Raw genomic sequence first — 18,704 nt, 5'->3', positions numbered from 1 at the left:
GTCTGCTGCTCAGAAACAAACCAGGCTCTCTGATTGGTTAACTGGCCGCTATATGGACCACGTGACACGCCTGTCGCATGGATGAAAGCTAAAATAGATCAGAGTTTTTATTTAGTCATACTCTTAATCCTCTTTTACCTGTTTTTTAAATTACTCCTTTAATGTTTTTGAGAACATATAAATACAAACATATTTTACATTAAAATGAAAAAGTTTGATCTTTGCTGTCAGCAATAATAACACATGTATTGTGTTATTTCTGTATACATGAGGACATCGTGAGCATTGTATAATCCAGAGTCAAATTCCTCATATGTGTTCACATAACTGGCCAATAAAGCTGGTTCTGGTTCTGGTTGTTTCACGCAATGACCGCTAGATGGCAGCAAGTTCGTTAAGTTTTCCTGGTCAAACAGGAAGTCCTTCTGTCCCTGTGTGACCAGCAGGGGGAGCCGGAGAGTTTCAACCCGAAAAGAAATCCAGCAGACACCTTCAGTTTCCATTTGTCTTTATTAGTGGACTGGAATATACACCTCTGTGCTTTAAAGCTGTTTTCTCCTTCGCTGCCACCACCCACCGCCATTAGGAGACTGAACTTCATCACCATCATCATCATCATTATCATCATCATTATCATCATCATCATCATCATCATCATTATGATCACCATCATCATCACTATCATCATCATCATCATCATCATCACTATGATCACCATCATCATCATTATCATCATCATTATCACCATCATCATCATCATCATGACCATCATCATCATCATCATCACGTCGGTGTCCATTAGAAAAAATCAAATGATTTATCTGTCAGCTCAAAGGTCAAAGCCCCAGAATAAAACCCAATGCTTCCAGATTCAAAGAACAAAGCAGCTGCTGGAAGATTACTGAGCAGCTTTGCTACCTTTTTAAATAAAAAACAAAAGACGTAAATGAAAAGCCAGATAAAAACAATGACAGTAAAAACTCAGCAGTTTATGTTCTGATGTCTCTGAAACATATAAAAGGTTTATGGCGCAGATTTGTAAAGTTTCATTTAAGGTGGAACCTGTAGGAGTTTATGGCTGTAAAACAGAAAAACAGTCAGTGTTGCAGTTGTTGAATAATGCAGATAATGTTTGGATCATGCTGCTAGTCGTCCTCCGGTTAGAGCTGAACAGGCAGCACGATGACGTCGGCAGGATTCCTGCAGACGTCCAGCCTGCGTGTTTTTATTGTCTGAGGAGGAACTAAACTAGGAGCCAGGCCAGAATCATAGAAACAGCTCAATTAATACACATTCCAACAAAGCAACAAAAATATGTTAAAAAACATAAAAACTTTACAAATCACTTCTTTTTATGTTTATTGCCATGAAATGTGGCATACATTAATGTCTATTAAACTATAATTAATAATTTAACATCTATTGTGTTAAATTGTTTTTATTTATTTATGTATTATTTTGGCATTGATATATTTCTGTAAGTCAATTTAATTAGTATTTAAAATCCAATTTGTCCCTGTTTATTTGACTAAAAGTAATTTAGGAGGAAGGTGGAAATCATTTATTCCACTGAAGTGAATCTTGTTGCGTTTGTTGGGATGTTAATAAACCTCCTGAAGCTTTTCTGTGTTCCTGCACTGATCCAGGATCCTGCTTTGAGTCTGGAAGCTGCAGTTAAAAAAAAAAAAACCTGCAGAAATGTTTCTGAAAAAAATAAAAAATGTTTCTGAAGACGACGTGAAAAGTTCCAGTTCAGTCTCGTCTCTCGTGGTGCTGCTGCCGGAGAAAACAGGAACAATACCTACAACGGTATCCATGCATAATTGTGACTGCTCACCACACACACACACACACACACACACACACACACACACACACACACACACACACACACACACACACACACACACACACACACACACACACACACACACACACACATTCTGGAGGAGCATGCCTGATTGGTCCTGGATTCAGGAACTCGTTGGTATAATTTGCTTGATTTTTTCTCAACGGAGCAAAAACTCACCTGGAAAAGTTCCAGGAAGGAAGGAAGGAAGCAAGGGAGGAAGGGAGGGAGGGGGGGAGGAAGGAGAGAAATGAAGGAATAAAGGAGGGAAGGAAGGACAGAAGGAAGGAAATAAATGAATAAAGGAAGGAAGGAGGGAAGGAAGGGATGGAGGAAGGAAGGAATGGAGGAAGGAAGGAAGAAAGGAAGAAATGGAGGAAGGAAGGAAGAACAGATATTAAGGAATTGATTGAAGGAAAGAAATGAAGAAAGGAAAGAAGAAACAGACATTAAGGAAGGAATGAAGGAAGGAATGAAGAAAGGAAGGAAGAAAGGAAATGAATGAATGGAAGGAAGGAAGAACAGATATTAAGGAATTGATGGAAGGAAGGAAGGAAGGAAGGAAATGAAGGAGGAAGGAAGGAATGAAGGAAGAAATGAAGAAAGGAAGGAGAAAGGAAATGAATGAAGGAAGGAAGGAAGAACAGATATTAAGGAATTGATGGAAGGAAGGAAGGAAATGAAGGAAGGAAGGAAGGAATATAGGAGATGAAGGAAGGAAGAAAGGAAGGAATGTAGGGAAGGAAGGAAGGAAGGAAGGAAGGAATTCAACAGAACCAACACCATCATGCAAAACAACAGAAGATGCGAGTTTGTTCCTCACTGTGTTGTTTTTGATCTTTTCTCCGATAAGGTTGATAAATGATCAGCGGTGCTACTTCTACGGTACGAGGCTCATGCGCAGAGGAACACCAGACAGGAGGCTGGTGCCCTCCATTTAACCTTTTTCTCCTTTTTTGGTCTTTTTGGTCCAGAAGATGCGTTTATGATACAAAATATGTTACAGCGGTCCCTCTGTCTCCTGGCTCTCCCAGCTCAGGCCCCATGAGGCCAACGACGTGCACCTTCCTGCCGGGACCTCCACCAGCTCCAGGAGCCTCCAGGGGAGCAAACAGCTTTCATCTGGTAGCTGAAACCCTCCTCAAGCAATAAAAATAATGTTTGTTCAGCTTTAAACATCTTCATTATACTACATTTATGCAGGGTTATTTTAAATGATCCGTGTTGATTAATAGACCAGAACCGCCTCTTTCAGTACTCGCCTGTCCGTTCTGTTGCTGTTCTCACCTTTTCCCCTGAATATCGCCTTTTTTGTCATTAACTGTAGTTTCTGTTACTTGTCAGCCTGTTTTAATACGATGTGAGCGCAGGAATCTGAAGCCACCCTTCTTGTTTGTAGCCGTGAACTTGGTCAAAGGTTCTGACTCCTAGTGGCCAGCCTGGAGACAGCAGCCGTCTACCAGAGGTCCAGTAATTCCCTACGGATCAGAACCAAACAGTACTCCTGATCTTTGGATAAAGCCTCTGCTTCAGGGTTGCCAGATATTATGAGAGAAACAAGCAACAGAGTTCATCAACTCAAGCCTAGAAGAGTGAACGGCCTGAAGAAACCCGATTGCTGAAGGACAGTGATCCACCACCAGGTCTAAAGCAGATCCAGAAGTTTCTCTGATTGATGTGGAACAAAGAGCGACCGAAGGCTCTGATCCAACCACAGAAACACAAACAGAACCATGTGGAGCAGGACACCTCCTCACAGATGAAAGCATAGCTGAACACAGGCTCATAAGGTCCAAACCGTCTGAAGACCGTCATCCTGCGGAGAGGAAGGTTCCTCCATGAGGAGAACGTCCCAGACAGCGGCCACCCTTCCCAGGAGTGGCGGTCCTGCCGACTCGGGCCAAGGTCAGAACATGTTTGGAGGAAAACCTGCGCCTCGTCCTAACCGTAGAGCACGGTGGAGGAGGGCGATGCTTTGGGCTTTTTTTTTTTAATCTGCAGCCACTGAAGGAACCGAGAACTTCTGTAGACCAAAGTATTCTACAGTCAACTATGAGTCCATGTGTCCAACACTGAAACTGGGCCCAGACTGGGTCACAAACAGAACCGAACCGTGGTCCCAAACACAGCAGCAGAGCTACAACAGCATGGACGTAAAAGACAAGGAGGTTCTGCAATGGACTAGTCAAAGTCCAGACCTCAGAAAGCTGAGCAGAACCAGGTTGAAGACCAGAACTCTACAACAATCTCCCCAGAACCAGGACTGTAACGGTGAGGCAAGCCATTCATCTCCAGGCTCATGGTCAACTGGGGGATATTTATTCTGTCCTGATAGACTGACTGGTGCCTCTGACTGGTTCTGTCTTTGGACGAGGAACAAATCGGACCTTAGCTCTGTGGTCACATGTCCTTTCCTTGTGTGGTCTGTAGGTGGCGCTGTGTGCTACAGGCCGCTGACTCCTTCCTACCAGGACCGCTAATCAGGACTAAAGTCTAGAAGGTGGGAACAACAGGAGCAGTTTGGCATTATTGCTTGACAGAACGTTTCGGCCATCTTTACGTGTGAAAGCAGAGGCGGCGCATTGGTCATGTGACCTTCCTGGCGTCGGCTGCTGTCAGGTTGATGGAAAGCTTTTAGCCCTGGAGGTTCTGACCAGCTGACAGAAAGGTGCACGTCAACCGGACCAGCGGGACCTCCTGCTGAGGAGCTTCAGTCCTCTCTGTGAAAACTTCTTCCCTGTTTGTTCCCTGCAGTAATTTCTGGAGATTTTAACACACACTGTTCCTGTTACGTTGCATATTTTAAAGAGTAGAAGGCTCTCGGTCCGCATCGAACACTACGGAGCTACAGAACCAGAGCAGCTCAGATCAGAGCCCGTTTATCCCGTCTTCAAAAGGTTCAGATCATTGCAGGAGGAGAAGGGCAGAATCAGTTCGGTCCGGTTCAGTTCTGTTTGGTTGGCAGGTCAGTTGGTTTGAGCAGCAGCTTTAAATTCTTTATCTGATAATCCTGAGAGTTCCCGCCAATCATGTTCTGTTCTTCAGAACCAAAGAGCCCAAACGGGCTTCGGTTACTGAATTAGTGAGAAATGGTCCAAACATGCAGCCAAATCCTGAAGATTCATATTTCCAGCTCCTGGGTTGGATTTAATCCAGAATCAGAACCAGTTCTCACTTAAAACCGGGTCGCACCACTCAGCTAACAGTTCGATCCAAGAAACTCCCTCTGAGTCGACTCGTTCCCACAAGCGGTTCCTTTCTTGATGGAAAGTGAGACGGCATTCCAGAGCAGCCCTTTTCCATCCATCCCATTTAGACCCAGAGCAGGAATAAACCCAAAGAACCCAAAGCTGCGGCTGGTGTCAGGCGGTCCAGGACGCTCCTGCCTCTCATGATGAACTGTGTCGGGGTGAAAAGTGTGTGGAAGTGTTGAAACGGAGGAGTCTTCTGCTTCCTAGCTGTTCTCTGGAGGATAAATCCTTCTCTAAAGTTCCTGTTTCGGGCTCATCCCGAACATCTTGTCCAAGGATCAGAGCAGTCCCAGCTGTCAGCCTGCGGGCCGGATCCAGGATCAGCGGTTCAGAGGGCGAGCGTTTCTGAGGGGGAGGGGGGGAGGGGGAGGAATCAAAGGTTATAGAGAGGAGATTTTGACGGTGTCGTGGGTGTAGGCGGTGGCCCGGGTGTTCCTCAGGATGCCGGCGAGGGGCGCCGGCGATGGGGGCAGACTCTCATCAGGCGTGTTGGCAGGTGGCGTGGGGATGCTGATGATGGCGGCGCTGAAATCCTGCTCGCCACAGTTCAGCTTCAGGTCGTCAGGCTGGGCGTTCAGACTGGATCGACTGGGAGAGAGACAGAGATAGAGATCAAGGTCACCTTCTGACAGGAAGCAGAAACACGGATCTGTGTGGTCTAGTTCTGAGGACATTAACAAACGCCTGGCCTCATCCTGGTCCGCTGAACTGGTAGAGCTCAGTAAACTACTGGGCTTCCTGCCACAGACCTGGACGTTGATCTTGGTCCATTAATGATCAACAGGTCTCCCGTCCTGCTTCATCCGTAAACCCAGTTTGGATCTGTGTTTGGGACCATTGTCCTGCTGGATCACAGTTTCAACCACTGCTGATCTGAGTGAAAGCCGGAAATACTGAAGGTAGTCCTGCTTCTTCCCTCCCTCGTCTTTAAGCAAAGTATCAGTAGCACTAACAGCCAGCCAACCACCCAGCATGATGCTGCCACCACCATGCCTGGCACGGTGTTCTGAGCTCTAAAAGCTTCGCATTACCACTTCTTCTTCTTGTCATTGAGGCCATTGATGTAAATCTTGTGAACAGAGACACTGTCTGGCAGGACGACGGTCCAAACACACATCTGGCTGGTTTTACTGGACAAAGCTGGAGTATCTCCTGAAGTCACCTTCTTTAAACTCCAGCCTTAATCCTGCTGAAAATCTGTGGATTCTGGTTAATTTCAGGGTCATTAGCAACAGACCAATTAGTTCAACCCTAATTATGAGTAGTGGTTGCATCCAGCTGCATTGATGGCAAGGGCTTGTCGTCTAAAACCTTTTCCAAACACCCTACAAGTTGTGATTGGCTGCAGAAGTATTAGCCCAATGCGGGGGGGGGGGGGGTATATTTGAGCCTGTGTCGATGGAAATTCACGACTAATCCCCAATAAACCAGCAGGCCTCTGCAGAACTTGGTGACAGGCTGGTTATTCAGCCAGTCCTGTCCGGTGTGTTGCAGCTGTGACACATGACAGGAGCAGGGCGCTCATCCCTGAACCACCCATCCAGGGAATAACGCTACCCGGGAAACAGAACTGGGATTAGCAGCAGACTGACTGCTTAAAGATGGACTCATTCCCTACTGCTTCTGTATAAAATCAAGCTACACGTCTTCAGCTAAACACAGGGACCTTTACATTTCTCACTAACGAGGAGATCCTGGTCTTTGGCCGTTTTTGTATCTGATGTGTTTTTGTGTGCAGAGCAGGGATTTACGTTTGCGGCGGTATGGCGGTGGTTTTAAAGTGCAGCGTGTCCAGCTCCTGGACACTCCCCCGGCTGACGGACACCGTGGAGTTAGCCAGGCGCATGGCGGCTCTCCTGCGCGCCCGGCGGGGGCAGCAACCTGTGGAGTTGTTCTGCGCCCCCTGCTGGCTGGACAGGGAGGTGCTGCGGCTGGTCCTGAAGCCCACCGACTCGGTCATGCAGAGCTCGCTGTAGGTCATCTCGTCTGTGAACTCGTGGTTCTGTGAGAACGGGATGGAGGCAGAAACAGACATTAATACTCCAACCTTCTGTTTAAAGAGGCGTCAAACGTCCACAAACCAGATTTCATTAGAGTCATTCTGGCTCATCTCATGGTACCGTTCACGTCTTTCCCTTTCTACCTGTGTGGTCTGTTTCATGTGAAGGTCTAGTTAGTCTGAGGACCATCGACATGAAGCCGTTGATCCAGCCTCACCGTGGTCTTTTCCAGACAGTGAAGCAGGTGGTGGTGCTGATGCTCGAATGCTGAGCGGTTCTTCACACACAGAGCCGTGCTGCCGCTGTCTCTGTCCTGAAAACACAGTAGAAACAAACCGATCCTCCGTCAAACCTGGAATCAATGACCGGTTTTTGCTTTTACAGAAACATGCATGAAGTCCGGCTGCACAGGGGCTGTTAGTGCCTCGCAGCCAGAAGATCCTGGGTTCAACCCCAGGGGTCTTTCTGCAGGGAGTTTGCATGTTCTCCCTGCGCATGTGTGGGTTCTCTCTGAGTACTCTGGCTTCCTCTCGCAGTCCTTAAACATGACTGTTAGGTTAATAATCACCCTTAGCTATGAGTGTGTCCATGGTTGTTTGGCTAAAGAGCGGCAGAGCAGAGTACAAGAAAAAGACGACGGCATTAACATCAAGGACCACCATGAACGGAGTAGATCAAACTAAAATAAAGTTTTATATATATTTTATTGATGGAAACAAAAGAAAAGAGAAGGGACAATTTATCTTTCTAGATGCAGACGGCTGCACTGGGTTTAATAACCTGAATCTGATCTGCAGATTTAATGAGCCTTTCTCTCGCTTTACACTGAAAGCTGTTGAATTTTATCCCTAATGAGAAAACTTAACAGCTTTCAGTGGTTCAAAGTGTTCACGGCTGCTGGTCGAACCACCGTGTCGGGGAGATCTCTGCCTTCTCCCGGGGGTAAAGCAGAGAGGCAGGGCTGCCAGCTCCTCTGAGCAAAGGTCATTGAATCAGCAAAGCGGGAATACCCAAAATAGAACCAATTAAATAATTCACAGCGCTCAAAAGTCTGCAGTTTTGCGCTTTAAAGTCCTTCTTGTAGTTCCTGCCGTGTATGAAAACATCTTCATAAAGCCTTACATTTTAACTCTGTGAGGCAAACAACTTCATATTATCATATTATTATTGTATTGTTAATACAATAATACTTAATACATATAATATTTTACATTATTTTGGTTTTATGTTTTTATTTATGATTTATTTACTTTTTTACTCTTGAGCATTTGTCACAGACTTCTGTGTTTAGTGACACAAACAAGCCGAGGGATGAAGTTTAAAGGCCTCCAGGAAGTGTTTCTGGCTTTTCTAGCCCAGCTGAGTAGCAGTTTAACTCTGATTAAAGCCGGCTGGAGCAGAGTAGGGCTGGTGGGACAGGTGGGACAGGTGGGACAGGTGGACGGGCGACCTGTCCAGGATGGACCCCGGCTCTCACCCAGCTGCTCATATTCCTCCTCTGGGGCTGCAGTCAAATCAAAGTGAGGCATTGCAGCTTCACATCAGAGATGCTGCTTTGGTCTGCAGGACTTGTTTCGTGTTTAAAATGTGAAAAACTGAAGGTTGATGTTTCAGATGCGTCTCGTTTCTTACGGTTTGCTTTTACTCCTCTGCTGTTTCTCATCAAACAAAAGGAGAACTTTTCCTACTTCCTATCCTTTTATTTTTCACTTTTCCTTCCCCTGCACGGCCCTAATCCTCCTCTTCATTACCCTCTTTAAGCCCTTTTTAAATCCTTGGTTCCTGCTCAGCGCTGAAGGTGGATTTGGTCTCATGAGGAGCATTGCGGGTCTGAGATCCGTTCACTCCATCAAGCTTACTTATAGCTAAAACCTGTTTCTGTGAAACTTTTAATCCGTCAGCCTGAAACACCTAAAGAGGTACGATGAAGCTAAAACAGCGAAGGAAACTTTATCAGAGCTGAGGTGAAAGCTGGGAGGCTCTGCAATACCTGAACCTGATGCCCTGCAGCTTGTTCTGCATCTGGAGGGAAATCTTACAGTTTTCGTTGTAGTCTTATGGGCGAATGTTAGAGATCTGAGTCCTCAAAGGCTTCAGCCAGGCAGAGCCAGGAGGTTAGTGTCTGTAGTTCTGGTCAGGATGACGAGACAAACTAAGAAAGAGAAGGAAGCTCTCCTGAAGGAAGTCCTCCAGCTGCCCCATCCCTGCCTGACCTTTGTTCATTCGTCCTCTCAGGGTGTCTAGGTGTGTGTATGTTCTTGTGCCTGCAGCTGAGTGAAATATTCATATTTTACCACTAAACTGAGGACCTTAACCTAGGGGATAGGTTTAGCACTAAGGTATCAGTTAGGTTTAGGTCAGGGTTCGGTATAAACCCAGAAAGATCAGGGATAGGCTTGAAGATGAATGGAAGTCAAGGCACGGTCCTCACTATGCACATTAAACAAAGATGTCTGTCTGTGCATGTATGCGTGTATGTGTGTGTGTGTGTGTGTGTGTGTGTGTGTGTGTGTGTGTGTGTACTTGTACTTGCAGCTAATTGAGATATTCATATTTTACCACCAAAGTGAGGACCTTCTTTGTTAGGCCATAGCAAGTGTTAAAAATCATTGGAAGTCAAGGCAAGGTCCCCAGTAAGTATGTAAAACATGGATGTCTCTGCGCGTGCGTCTCACTCCAAGAGTGTGGTCCTCTTTGTACTGGAGGAAGGCGTTGGTCGTTCCTTTCTTTGCCATGCGGATCCGAGCCAAACGCACTTTCTGTGAAAGGAAACAGGAAAACAACAGCATCAGCAAACACACACACGCTGTAACCAGCTGCCAGCTCTCAGGTGAATTAACTGGGATTGTCGAGCTTCACTTTGTGCTGATTGTGTAAAAATGGACAAAGTGAATAAATTCAAACCCTGAACAATTCATCAATCCTAAAGGGAAATTAGCTTTGTTTTTATGCATCTCACTGTTTGTTCTGGATGGACCTTCACCTTCTGGACCTACTTTCTGTGGGCGGAGCCACATGTGTGAAGTCACCTGACCTGGCAGTGAGCGCACTCTGGGATTTCACCTGTTAAACATATAATGACGACGGATAAATCTACCCGTCAGGATCTAAAACCAGATGCTTCTGACCTGCTGGGCTCTCATCTTGTCCGCTCGCTGGTTCTGGTGGTAGATCCGGCTGAAGTTGGACACGATGACCGGCACAGGAAGGGCGATCACCAGCACGCCGCTGAGGGAGCAGATGGACCCGAAGATCTTCCCTGCGATGGTGCTTGGGACCATGTCTCCGTAGCTGCAGAGAGAAACGCAGCTTTAACCTTTAGGTTCTCGTCAACGTTGGGAAGCAGCGTCAGAAACCCAGAAGAAACCAAACCCAGCCTCTGAACAAAGTCTGGTGGAACCGCTGGATAGAACCGGGCAGTGTGGGTCACGGTGGGGTGTGACAGCTGAGGCTGCCTAGGCGTGCTGATTCCTGCCGTCTCCAGCCAGATACATCTGGACTAGCGCTGTCAGTTTTAATGTGTTATTAACGCGTTAACATAACGCCAACATTTTTTTTGATGCATGTTAATCTTTTTTTCCCTGCAGCACTTTGCAGGCTGTTTTTTTTTTTTACCCTCGGTGCTTCCCATAGTTCCAAGAACCCAAGAGACTGTAGCAAAACAGACCCGCGCTGACCGTTGCCAGGTCCGCTTATTTCATGCGACTTTGGGCTTATTTTTTCTAAAGTCGCTCGTAAATTTCAGGATTTCCGGGTTACGGTTTTTTGAGCTTGTTTCTGAAAGTGAATTTGCTTATTTGGGCCCTAAAATTAGAGATGATAAACACGAGTTATAAAGAGACCTGTTTGCACTACAGACACTTTGAGTTCTGTCTCAGGTTCTGACTCAGGTTCTGTCTCAGGTTCTGACTCAGGTTCTGTCTCAGGTCCATTCTCAGGTTCTGTCTCAGGTCCATTCTCAGGTTCTGTCTCAGGTCTACTCTCAGGTCCACTCTCAGGTTCTGACTCTGGTTCTGTCTCAGGTCCATTCTCAGGTTCTGTCTCAGGTTCTGTCTCAGGTCCATTCTCAGGTTCTGACTCAGGTCCACTCTCAGGTTCTGTCTCAGGTTCTGTCTCAGGTTCTGTCTCAGGTCCACTCTCAGGTCCACTCTCAGGTTCTGACTCAGGTTCTGTCTCAGGTCCATTCCTGCAGCTGTCTCCTAGACTTCATGTCTTACTGCGGTTCAGCCATCATTCCCTTTGATGTTTGGAGGTTGGGTCCGTTATGAACCCCAAGAACCCGTCAGAACCTTGCTTGTTGTTCCAATGTAGGTCCGGCACAGAAGCACCCAGACAAATGCTGGCATCAGGTGAAACGGTGGACAGGGAACCTGAAGCTCAGTAGGTCCATGTGCTGCTGAAAGCTTTAGTTTCTCTCATCTCAGCCTGAGGTTCTGCCAGCAGAACCAGAGGTGAGAGGATAAGACCTGCAGCGGTGAAGCTTCAGTGCAGCAGATCTTCAGGGAATTAAAGAAGTATTAAAGTAGATCAGATATGGAGGAAAAGACGCTCAAAGGTCCTCGGCTCGTCGCAGCAGTTAATGCTCATATCTTCTGATTCTGCTTTAAACCCTGCAGCTACTTCTGGGTCGGCGTGATAAAAACTGGAATACAGAGTAGAAACTTTCTGAAGCTCAGTTCAGGTTCTGAATTGACCCGGTTCTGCAGAGTTACCGGCGCTGCCCAGACGTCTTCCTCTCCCCACACAGACAGAACATGGACACAAGGTGTCTACGAGGGATCCGGATCTGGTGATCTGGTTCTGTCAGTCATGATCCTCCGTGCTTTTCCATCAGCACCACAAACAGAACCTGAGAGAAGGAGCAGAACCTGGAGGAGTCCAACCTGCGCCTGGATGAATTTTACTTTAGTGTCTAAATATAAATATTTAGAACCAGTGAGAATAAAAATATTCTCACTGGTTCATCCTGGATCCAAAATCCTGGACCTCAGGAACCTCGTTAACCCGGGAAACCCAGCTGGGACATCCGTGTTGTCTGTTGGTTCTGGACTTCAGGAGAAGACGGTTCTAGACTCCTGCTGCAGAGCTTAATTTACCCAGCTAACCTGATTAATGCTTCGGTTCGTCGATTCTTTAGATACAGCAGCTCAAACCACAGAACAGGGAGCAGAACCGTCTCCGGACCTGGGAGAGCTCTCAGAGTTTACTGTCATCCAGCTGCATGTTCATAACGTGTATTACAGCAAAACTTCACTGCAAGGCTCCGAGTAGAAACAGAACATAAAAGACAGAAATAGAAATATCAGGAATGTAGCAGCAAACCAGAAAAGACCTTTTCTATGTGCAGAAAAGTTCTGAATAGTTCAAGTATCTGCAGGATGTGTGGCAGCAATGAACGGACCGGATGATGGTGCAGATGGTGCAGTTAGTTCACGGTGACCATGAAAAGAGATTAATTCTGTCCGTATGGGGCATCAGTCTGCTGGGGAACCTGGTTCTGAACCTGCAGTCCAGTCAGTGATTCCCAGTTTAGATTGGAGCATTTCTGCAGATTTTACCCCAGAATGTTCGGCTTAGAGTGAATAACGTACCGCCTTCATTTATCGTTATAATAACAGAGGTCAAAGTGCTGTATATGCAACTGAGAAAAACAGCAAAATTAAAATAGAAAAGTAAAACACAGACAAGCTAAGGTAGAAATTTAAGGTAGTTAAAGTGAATTAAAAGTGAGCAGCAGCTCAGAAAGGTAGGGGGGCACAAGCCATTGAGGAATTCAATTCAATTAAATTTTATTTATATAGTGCCAATTCATGAAACATGTCATCTCAAGGCGCTTTACAAAGTCAAATTCAATCAGATTTGAATTTAAAATATTAAATTTGAAAGAAAATAAGAGAACAGACCCTAAAACATTTATGTAACCAACGAAGAGAATGATGGTTCTGACTGAATTAAATATCCAAACCTCTTCTTTTTGCGAGGATTAATGTATTTACACATTGAACCTGAGCGATGAATATTAAAATAAACTGAAATCATTATTTCCAGCCTTCAAAGCCTTCAAGGCCAAACAGAAAATGAGTTAACGTTCCAAAAATAAAGCAAATAAATGCTCTTTACAAAATAAGAGTCTGATTCTGTCATGCATGTCTGTGACTAATACGGCATACCCTTACAGATTTAATTAGTTTGCTTTGCACCCAGTGGGTACACTAATGAAAGACAGGATGTGATGTAGAAAAGGTTTCTGCAAGCAGAGGAAATGTTCAAGAAGCAGCTGAAAAATAATGAGATCAGGAACAAGAGTTGTTTTATTTCCAAGACACAAACAGAATCCCCTGGCAGCTATAAACCGTCCTGATTGGGTTTTTACTGCAGAGAGCAGCTGTAAATCTGCAGCAATGGGTCCAAGGCCAAGACGCGCAGAATGAACCTCTAATGGACCTGAGCCGGCCCGATGATCAGAACCATCTCATCATGGCTGGTTCCGTCTGAGACCACTGACAGCCTTTAATTACAAACTGAAGGTTGACCTGTGGAGCTGATGCTGGGTTCAGATAGGAGCATGTTTGTCAGAATCACTGAGTCCAGACCCATTACTGGTGCCGGTCCGATAATTCCACCTCTAAACTGGACTCGTTCTCATCATCCTGTCTACGCTGCATTATACGCTCTACATGTGTCAAAATGAGCGACATAGCTGTGCTGTGTTCATCTGCAGCCATCCTGGCAACATCATTAACCAAGAACCACGCCCAGAACTCCCATAGGAATGAATGGAGTCAGCAAGCAATGCTTTCACTGAGAAACACAGCTCTGCTTTCTGTTCGTAGACAAATCCGTGTTTTTTTTACAAAGCCAGTGATGTTCATAATCGCTGCGTTTCTCCAAAACGTGCGTTAAGTGCTGCAGATGTTGCTGGAAATACCAAGAACTAGACTGGAGGTCAGGCCATGAACCTGTTTTTTACTCCCCCTCACCGACACAAATTTATCTCTACAGTAACCGTTTTCAGTCATTTTGTAGGCTCAAGCTTCTGCTTTCATAACTTCATAACTGCTCCAGGTCTCGTTTCAGCCAATTCTATCCTGATCGCACACGAGTCACAGAAAACAACCCCATTTCATTTATTTTCAATGAAAAGGGGTTCTGAGCAGGAAGTGAGGAGAGGTACGCCATCCATCATCCTGTGTTTTACGTCAAAGGAAATAGAGCCATAAAAACGTCTGTGGCCGAGTACCATGGCGGCTGTTGCTCATCGTTCAAAACTTGCTTCAAATACCAAACGGTGTTCCTCCATTACTACCAAACCTTGGTGCTTCGCTTCAGTACGTGTTGCTTTTTAGACCTTCCATTGGTAACCGTCATGTGGAACCAGGGCTGGACGATAATTCAATAACAAAATATATCGATCGATAGACGTGTGGCGTGATAGGAGAAAATAGGGTCGATAAAAGTTCGATAGACAGTTTTCCTTTCTTCCTTCCAGCCTATCATATTAGTTGATGCTACAGTCACTACTTCCTCTCGACCAATCGTAATCGCGGACCCAGGCACGCCGTCACAAAGCCCCGCCCTCTCAAACCACAACACAGAGCACGTGAATATGTCGCAGCAAGGAGCGGCGGGGGAAACGGTCCCAAAACGGGTTTTACTAGTTCACCAGTCTGACAGAAATAAACCAGTGATTGTAAAACTTGCAAGGAACCGGTAAAAACAAAGTCTGGTAACGTAAAAACTTGTTTCATCACGTCAGCCGCTCAATCCCGCAGTAACGCGAGCCGTTTCAGCCCCGCGCTGCTGCGCGTCTTCTTAGGAATCTTCTGGAGGTTCTTCTAAAACAAAGCAGGTATAGCAGCTACTGGGCTTCCTTCTTTGTGATAAAATGACAAAGCGTCCAAGCAGCATAAGGACATCAGGCATGTAGTAATGTGCTTCATAGTGATGGATATGTCTGCTGTTGTCTGCAGCTGAACAACCTGGCTTCAGACAATTAGTCGCCACTCTTGATTCGCGATATAAAGTTTTTCTCTAACAGCGCTCCCTAAATTGTGTAACTAGTGCAGAGAATCAGTGCAAAATGAGCTGCAGTCTGTGTGTTCCCACGTCACAACCTCTGACCTCAGCCCTGTGTCAGCCTCTCAGTTATGAAACCTGAGCAGTAACTAGTGTACTATTCCCACCTAAAAAGGCTATTTTATTTATTTATTTGATATATTTATTTTGGTCATTTTACTGGTCATTTAGTTTATTCTTTGTCAGTATTTAATAACATAACTCAGGTCTCTTAAGTTATTTTTCTTTAAAAAAATTCTGTTTTGGTTAAAAAAGTTGGTTAAATAAAGATTTAATTGGAATTCTGTGTTTGTGTTCTTTATTAAAGTTAAATCATTTAGCAATATCATAAAAGGCAGAGCTGCACATAAAATATGGTTTTAAATATTTTCAATAATTATCAATATCGATCAATATGCATTTTTTTATCGATAAGCTTTTCTTCTATATCGTCCAGCTCTATGTGGAACGTTACTATTTCCAGTGCCTGCTTTGGTGTGACGTCATCAGCTAATATTAAAGTGTTAGCGTCACATAGGGTCCCCCCACTGTTTACAGAAAAAACCCACAGATGCCGGTGTCTTGTTCAGCAACGGGAGTCGACGATATTAGGACCGCATCATGACAAAAGGAAGGAAGCACTCTTCAGGAATGAATGATTTCTGAGGAGCTGTGCCGATTAGTGAGAGCCTGGAGAGTGACGTAAATGGCAGATGAATATTATGTTGTGAATCTTATTGTACCTGGAGCCATCAAAACCCAATAAAGTAGACACTAACCTGTCTGCAAACAGTTTCTAAACCTAATACAATAATGCGCTGAGCCAAAAGTTAGCTCCGCCATTATCTGTTTGCAGATTTGCACGACTCTGCCAGGCAATGCAACCCTGCAAAGTGCTTTACTAGGTAAGAAACAATGAACCTGTTCAAGCTTTAAACTCTTGAAGGTTTTACCCTCCAACCTGATGAGGGTAAAACCTGAGCCTAACTTAGCCACAGAACCTTTGGCTCTGGTCTGAGAAACGCACCAAGCCCCACGGATTCTCCCAGTTCTATTCTGAGACATGTCTTTAGTGAGATTGTTGGAGGAAAAGGCAAACAAAAGCAAATATGTAAAGGTATGTATACTCGTATACTTCATTCTCCTATGCCTTTTATTTTATTCAATAACCGGCTGTTTACAGGACTATTGTTTTTGTCCTCCAAACAACTCTTAGATGACTTCATAAATGTGGTCAGATCCTCTGAATCTGCTGGCGGTTCATTTTCCATCTCTGAGAAAGGCTTCCTCTTTACCGTTAAACGCATTCACTCAGTCAGAATCAGCCATGCTCAGCATAGCAGCACCCCCCCCCCTGGGGGGGGGCTGCTGCTCCCCACCTGCACTGTCTCTGTTATCGCTAGAGGAGGCAACCCGCCCCCCCCCCCCCTCCACCTGCACTGTCTCTGTTATCGCTAGAGGAGGCAACCCCCCCCCCCCCCTGAAGCCACATGTTGCTGCGTTCTCCTCCTTTCTCTCTGTCCACCAAGCTCCCCGCCTCAGCTGGCTCTTTCAGACTGAACCTGGACTTCTGCCCTCTCTCTGCTTTCTGCTCTTTTGGTGCTAAGCTGAAGTATTTCTGTGAAAGAAAATGTGTTTTTTCCCCTTAAACTAGCCAGTGAATGCTATGCTTTAAAATCACATTGATAAAGGCATTGCTTCTTACCTGGCTCTGGATGGACATCATTCCTCTGCATTTTTGTTCCTAGACCTGTTCCTGACTCATCCTCAGTTTTTAAAAAATATTTACTCATAAAATCCCTCAAGCCTTTGGTGTCATCTTCTCTTTTTCTCTCCTCTTTTCATTTCTGTGCGCTGGACATCTAAAAACCTGTGATTCTTAGTTTGCAGTGGAACAAACTTTCAAAGTTGCAGCCAGCCTTTGTTCTAATGGTCAAACCATTTAATGTTGGGGTGGGGGGGAGTTCTAAAGGCCCCTTATTTAAAGAAAACATATTACATATACCTAATGCAGATATATATATGTATATATTTAGTTACTCTAATATTAAATATTTTTCACACAAATATTTTCAGAACAATTACTTTGCCTGTATTTTAATGGGCAGAGTGTCAGTTTTGCCCCCCCACCCCCCCTCTGTCCTGGGCCCGGGACAATGGACCCGTTTGTCCCCCCCTGTCAGCGGCCGTGCTCCTTGTATTCCTCTTATCCAGAACTGGGTCACAGTAGACTCACCAGAGACTTCCTTTTCCTCAGACACCTCCTCCAGCTCCTCTGGGGGGAACCCCAGGCGTTCTCAGGCCAGCCGATTATCAACAAGAACATTAATAATGCTCGTGCCTTATTTGCCACGGTTGACAGGTTAATAAATCCTCCTGTGTCCGTGGCTTCTGAACTCCACCAGGGCCTGCAATAAATTTTCTAACTTCTTTACTGAGAAAATCCTAAAGATCAGAGGATCAGTTTGTACTTCCATATCAACACCAGAACCAAAGCTTTATTCAGCTGGAACTATTTCTGACAAAGCCGTATCCAACTAGAACTTATGTTGACAAAATGTCCCAATTCAGCCAAATAAACTACAAAAGCTTAGAGGAGATCATTCAGCAGCTAAGTTCCTCCTCCTGCTGCCTTGATGTTCTACCCACAGCGTTCTTTAAGAACGTTCTGCCTGTCATAGCGTCTGATCTGACTCAGATAATAAACACGTCCCTTCTGTCAGGAGTTTTCCTCCAGTCCCTAAAAACAGCAATTATCAAACCACTGCAGAAAAAGAACAATTTAGACAAACTTCTCCTCCAGAACAACAGGCCCATCTCAAACCTCCCTTTACAACAGATTGCTGTCCACTGATTGGCTGATAATGACCAGAAGGGTTTGTCAGAGGGAACTATGGAAAAAGGTAATCTGAAGAGATGACATTAGTATCAAGGACCAGCATGAACAGAGCGGGTCAAACTATTTATCTATTGTCTACCAGCCAAGAACCACGGCTGCAGGAAACAAAAGAAAAGATAAAATACAATTCAGCTTCCAGACTCAAGTGTCCAGCTGGATGTAATAACCTGGATCAGATCTGTGGATTTAGCGAGGCTTCGTCTCTGTACATGTTACGTTTTGCAGTCACTATATATATATATATAGATATATATATATATACATATATATATATATATATATATATATATATATATATATATATATATATATATATATATATACGCACACACTTGAATCCTTGCATTTGTGTCGTCGTTCTACCAGAGAAAAGCAGCAGTTGCAGTAATTAGTAATTAATTACAAAGCCTGAATCCATCAGCCACCAGCAGAGGTCAGGGAAGTTCTGCTTTTCTGACCTGTTGTTGAAACGCAGCAAGTTGTGTCTGCATGTGTGAATAAAGTGGAGTAGATGTTTCAGGGGCGTGGAAGAAGCTGCATCAGCTAATGTTAAATAATGGATGCAGCATTAGAAGCTTGTAGCTGGTTGGTGAGGGGAGGCATTAGGGTGTTTAGATTGTCTTTCCCTCTCCTCATTACTTCCTGCTCTC

At 45.0% G+C, this 18,704-nt stretch overlaps 2 protein-coding genes across 2 annotated transcripts in view; both read right to left on the bottom strand.

Annotated features, from left to right (window-relative positions):
• The window catches only part of LOC118564735 (potassium voltage-gated channel subfamily D member 1-like), a 19,637-nt gene extending 9,148 nt beyond the window's left edge, over positions 1–10,489 (bottom strand). Inside the window, exon 1 of the mRNA XM_036143580.1 lies at positions 10,473–10,489. The gene's annotated coding sequence lies outside the window, so the exon portion shown is untranslated. The remainder of the gene's footprint in view (positions 1–10,472) is intronic.
• Positions 5,035–18,704, bottom strand: part of LOC105920544 (potassium voltage-gated channel, Shal-related subfamily, member 1) — a 52,497-nt gene continuing 38,827 nt past the window's right edge. The window contains exons 5-9 of the mRNA XM_036143572.1: positions 10,229–10,391; positions 9,776–9,859; positions 7,318–7,413; positions 6,852–7,102; positions 5,035–5,688 (exon numbers count right to left, since the gene is read on the bottom strand). Coding sequence (XP_035999465.1) covers positions 5,481–5,688; positions 6,852–7,102; positions 7,318–7,413; positions 9,776–9,859; positions 10,229–10,391 — 802 coding nt within the window. The 3' untranslated portion in view covers positions 5,035–5,480. The remainder of the gene's footprint in view (positions 5,689–6,851; positions 7,103–7,317; positions 7,414–9,775; positions 9,860–10,228; positions 10,392–18,704) is intronic.

Source organism: Fundulus heteroclitus, chromosome 1, assembly GCF_011125445.2.
Source record: "Fundulus heteroclitus isolate FHET01 chromosome 1, MU-UCD_Fhet_4.1, whole genome shotgun sequence".
Taxonomy (NCBI): domain Eukaryota; kingdom Metazoa; phylum Chordata; class Actinopteri; order Cyprinodontiformes; family Fundulidae; genus Fundulus; species Fundulus heteroclitus.
The sequence above is the reverse complement of the archived record's forward strand: the minus strand, read 5'-3'. Positions and strand labels throughout refer to the sequence as shown.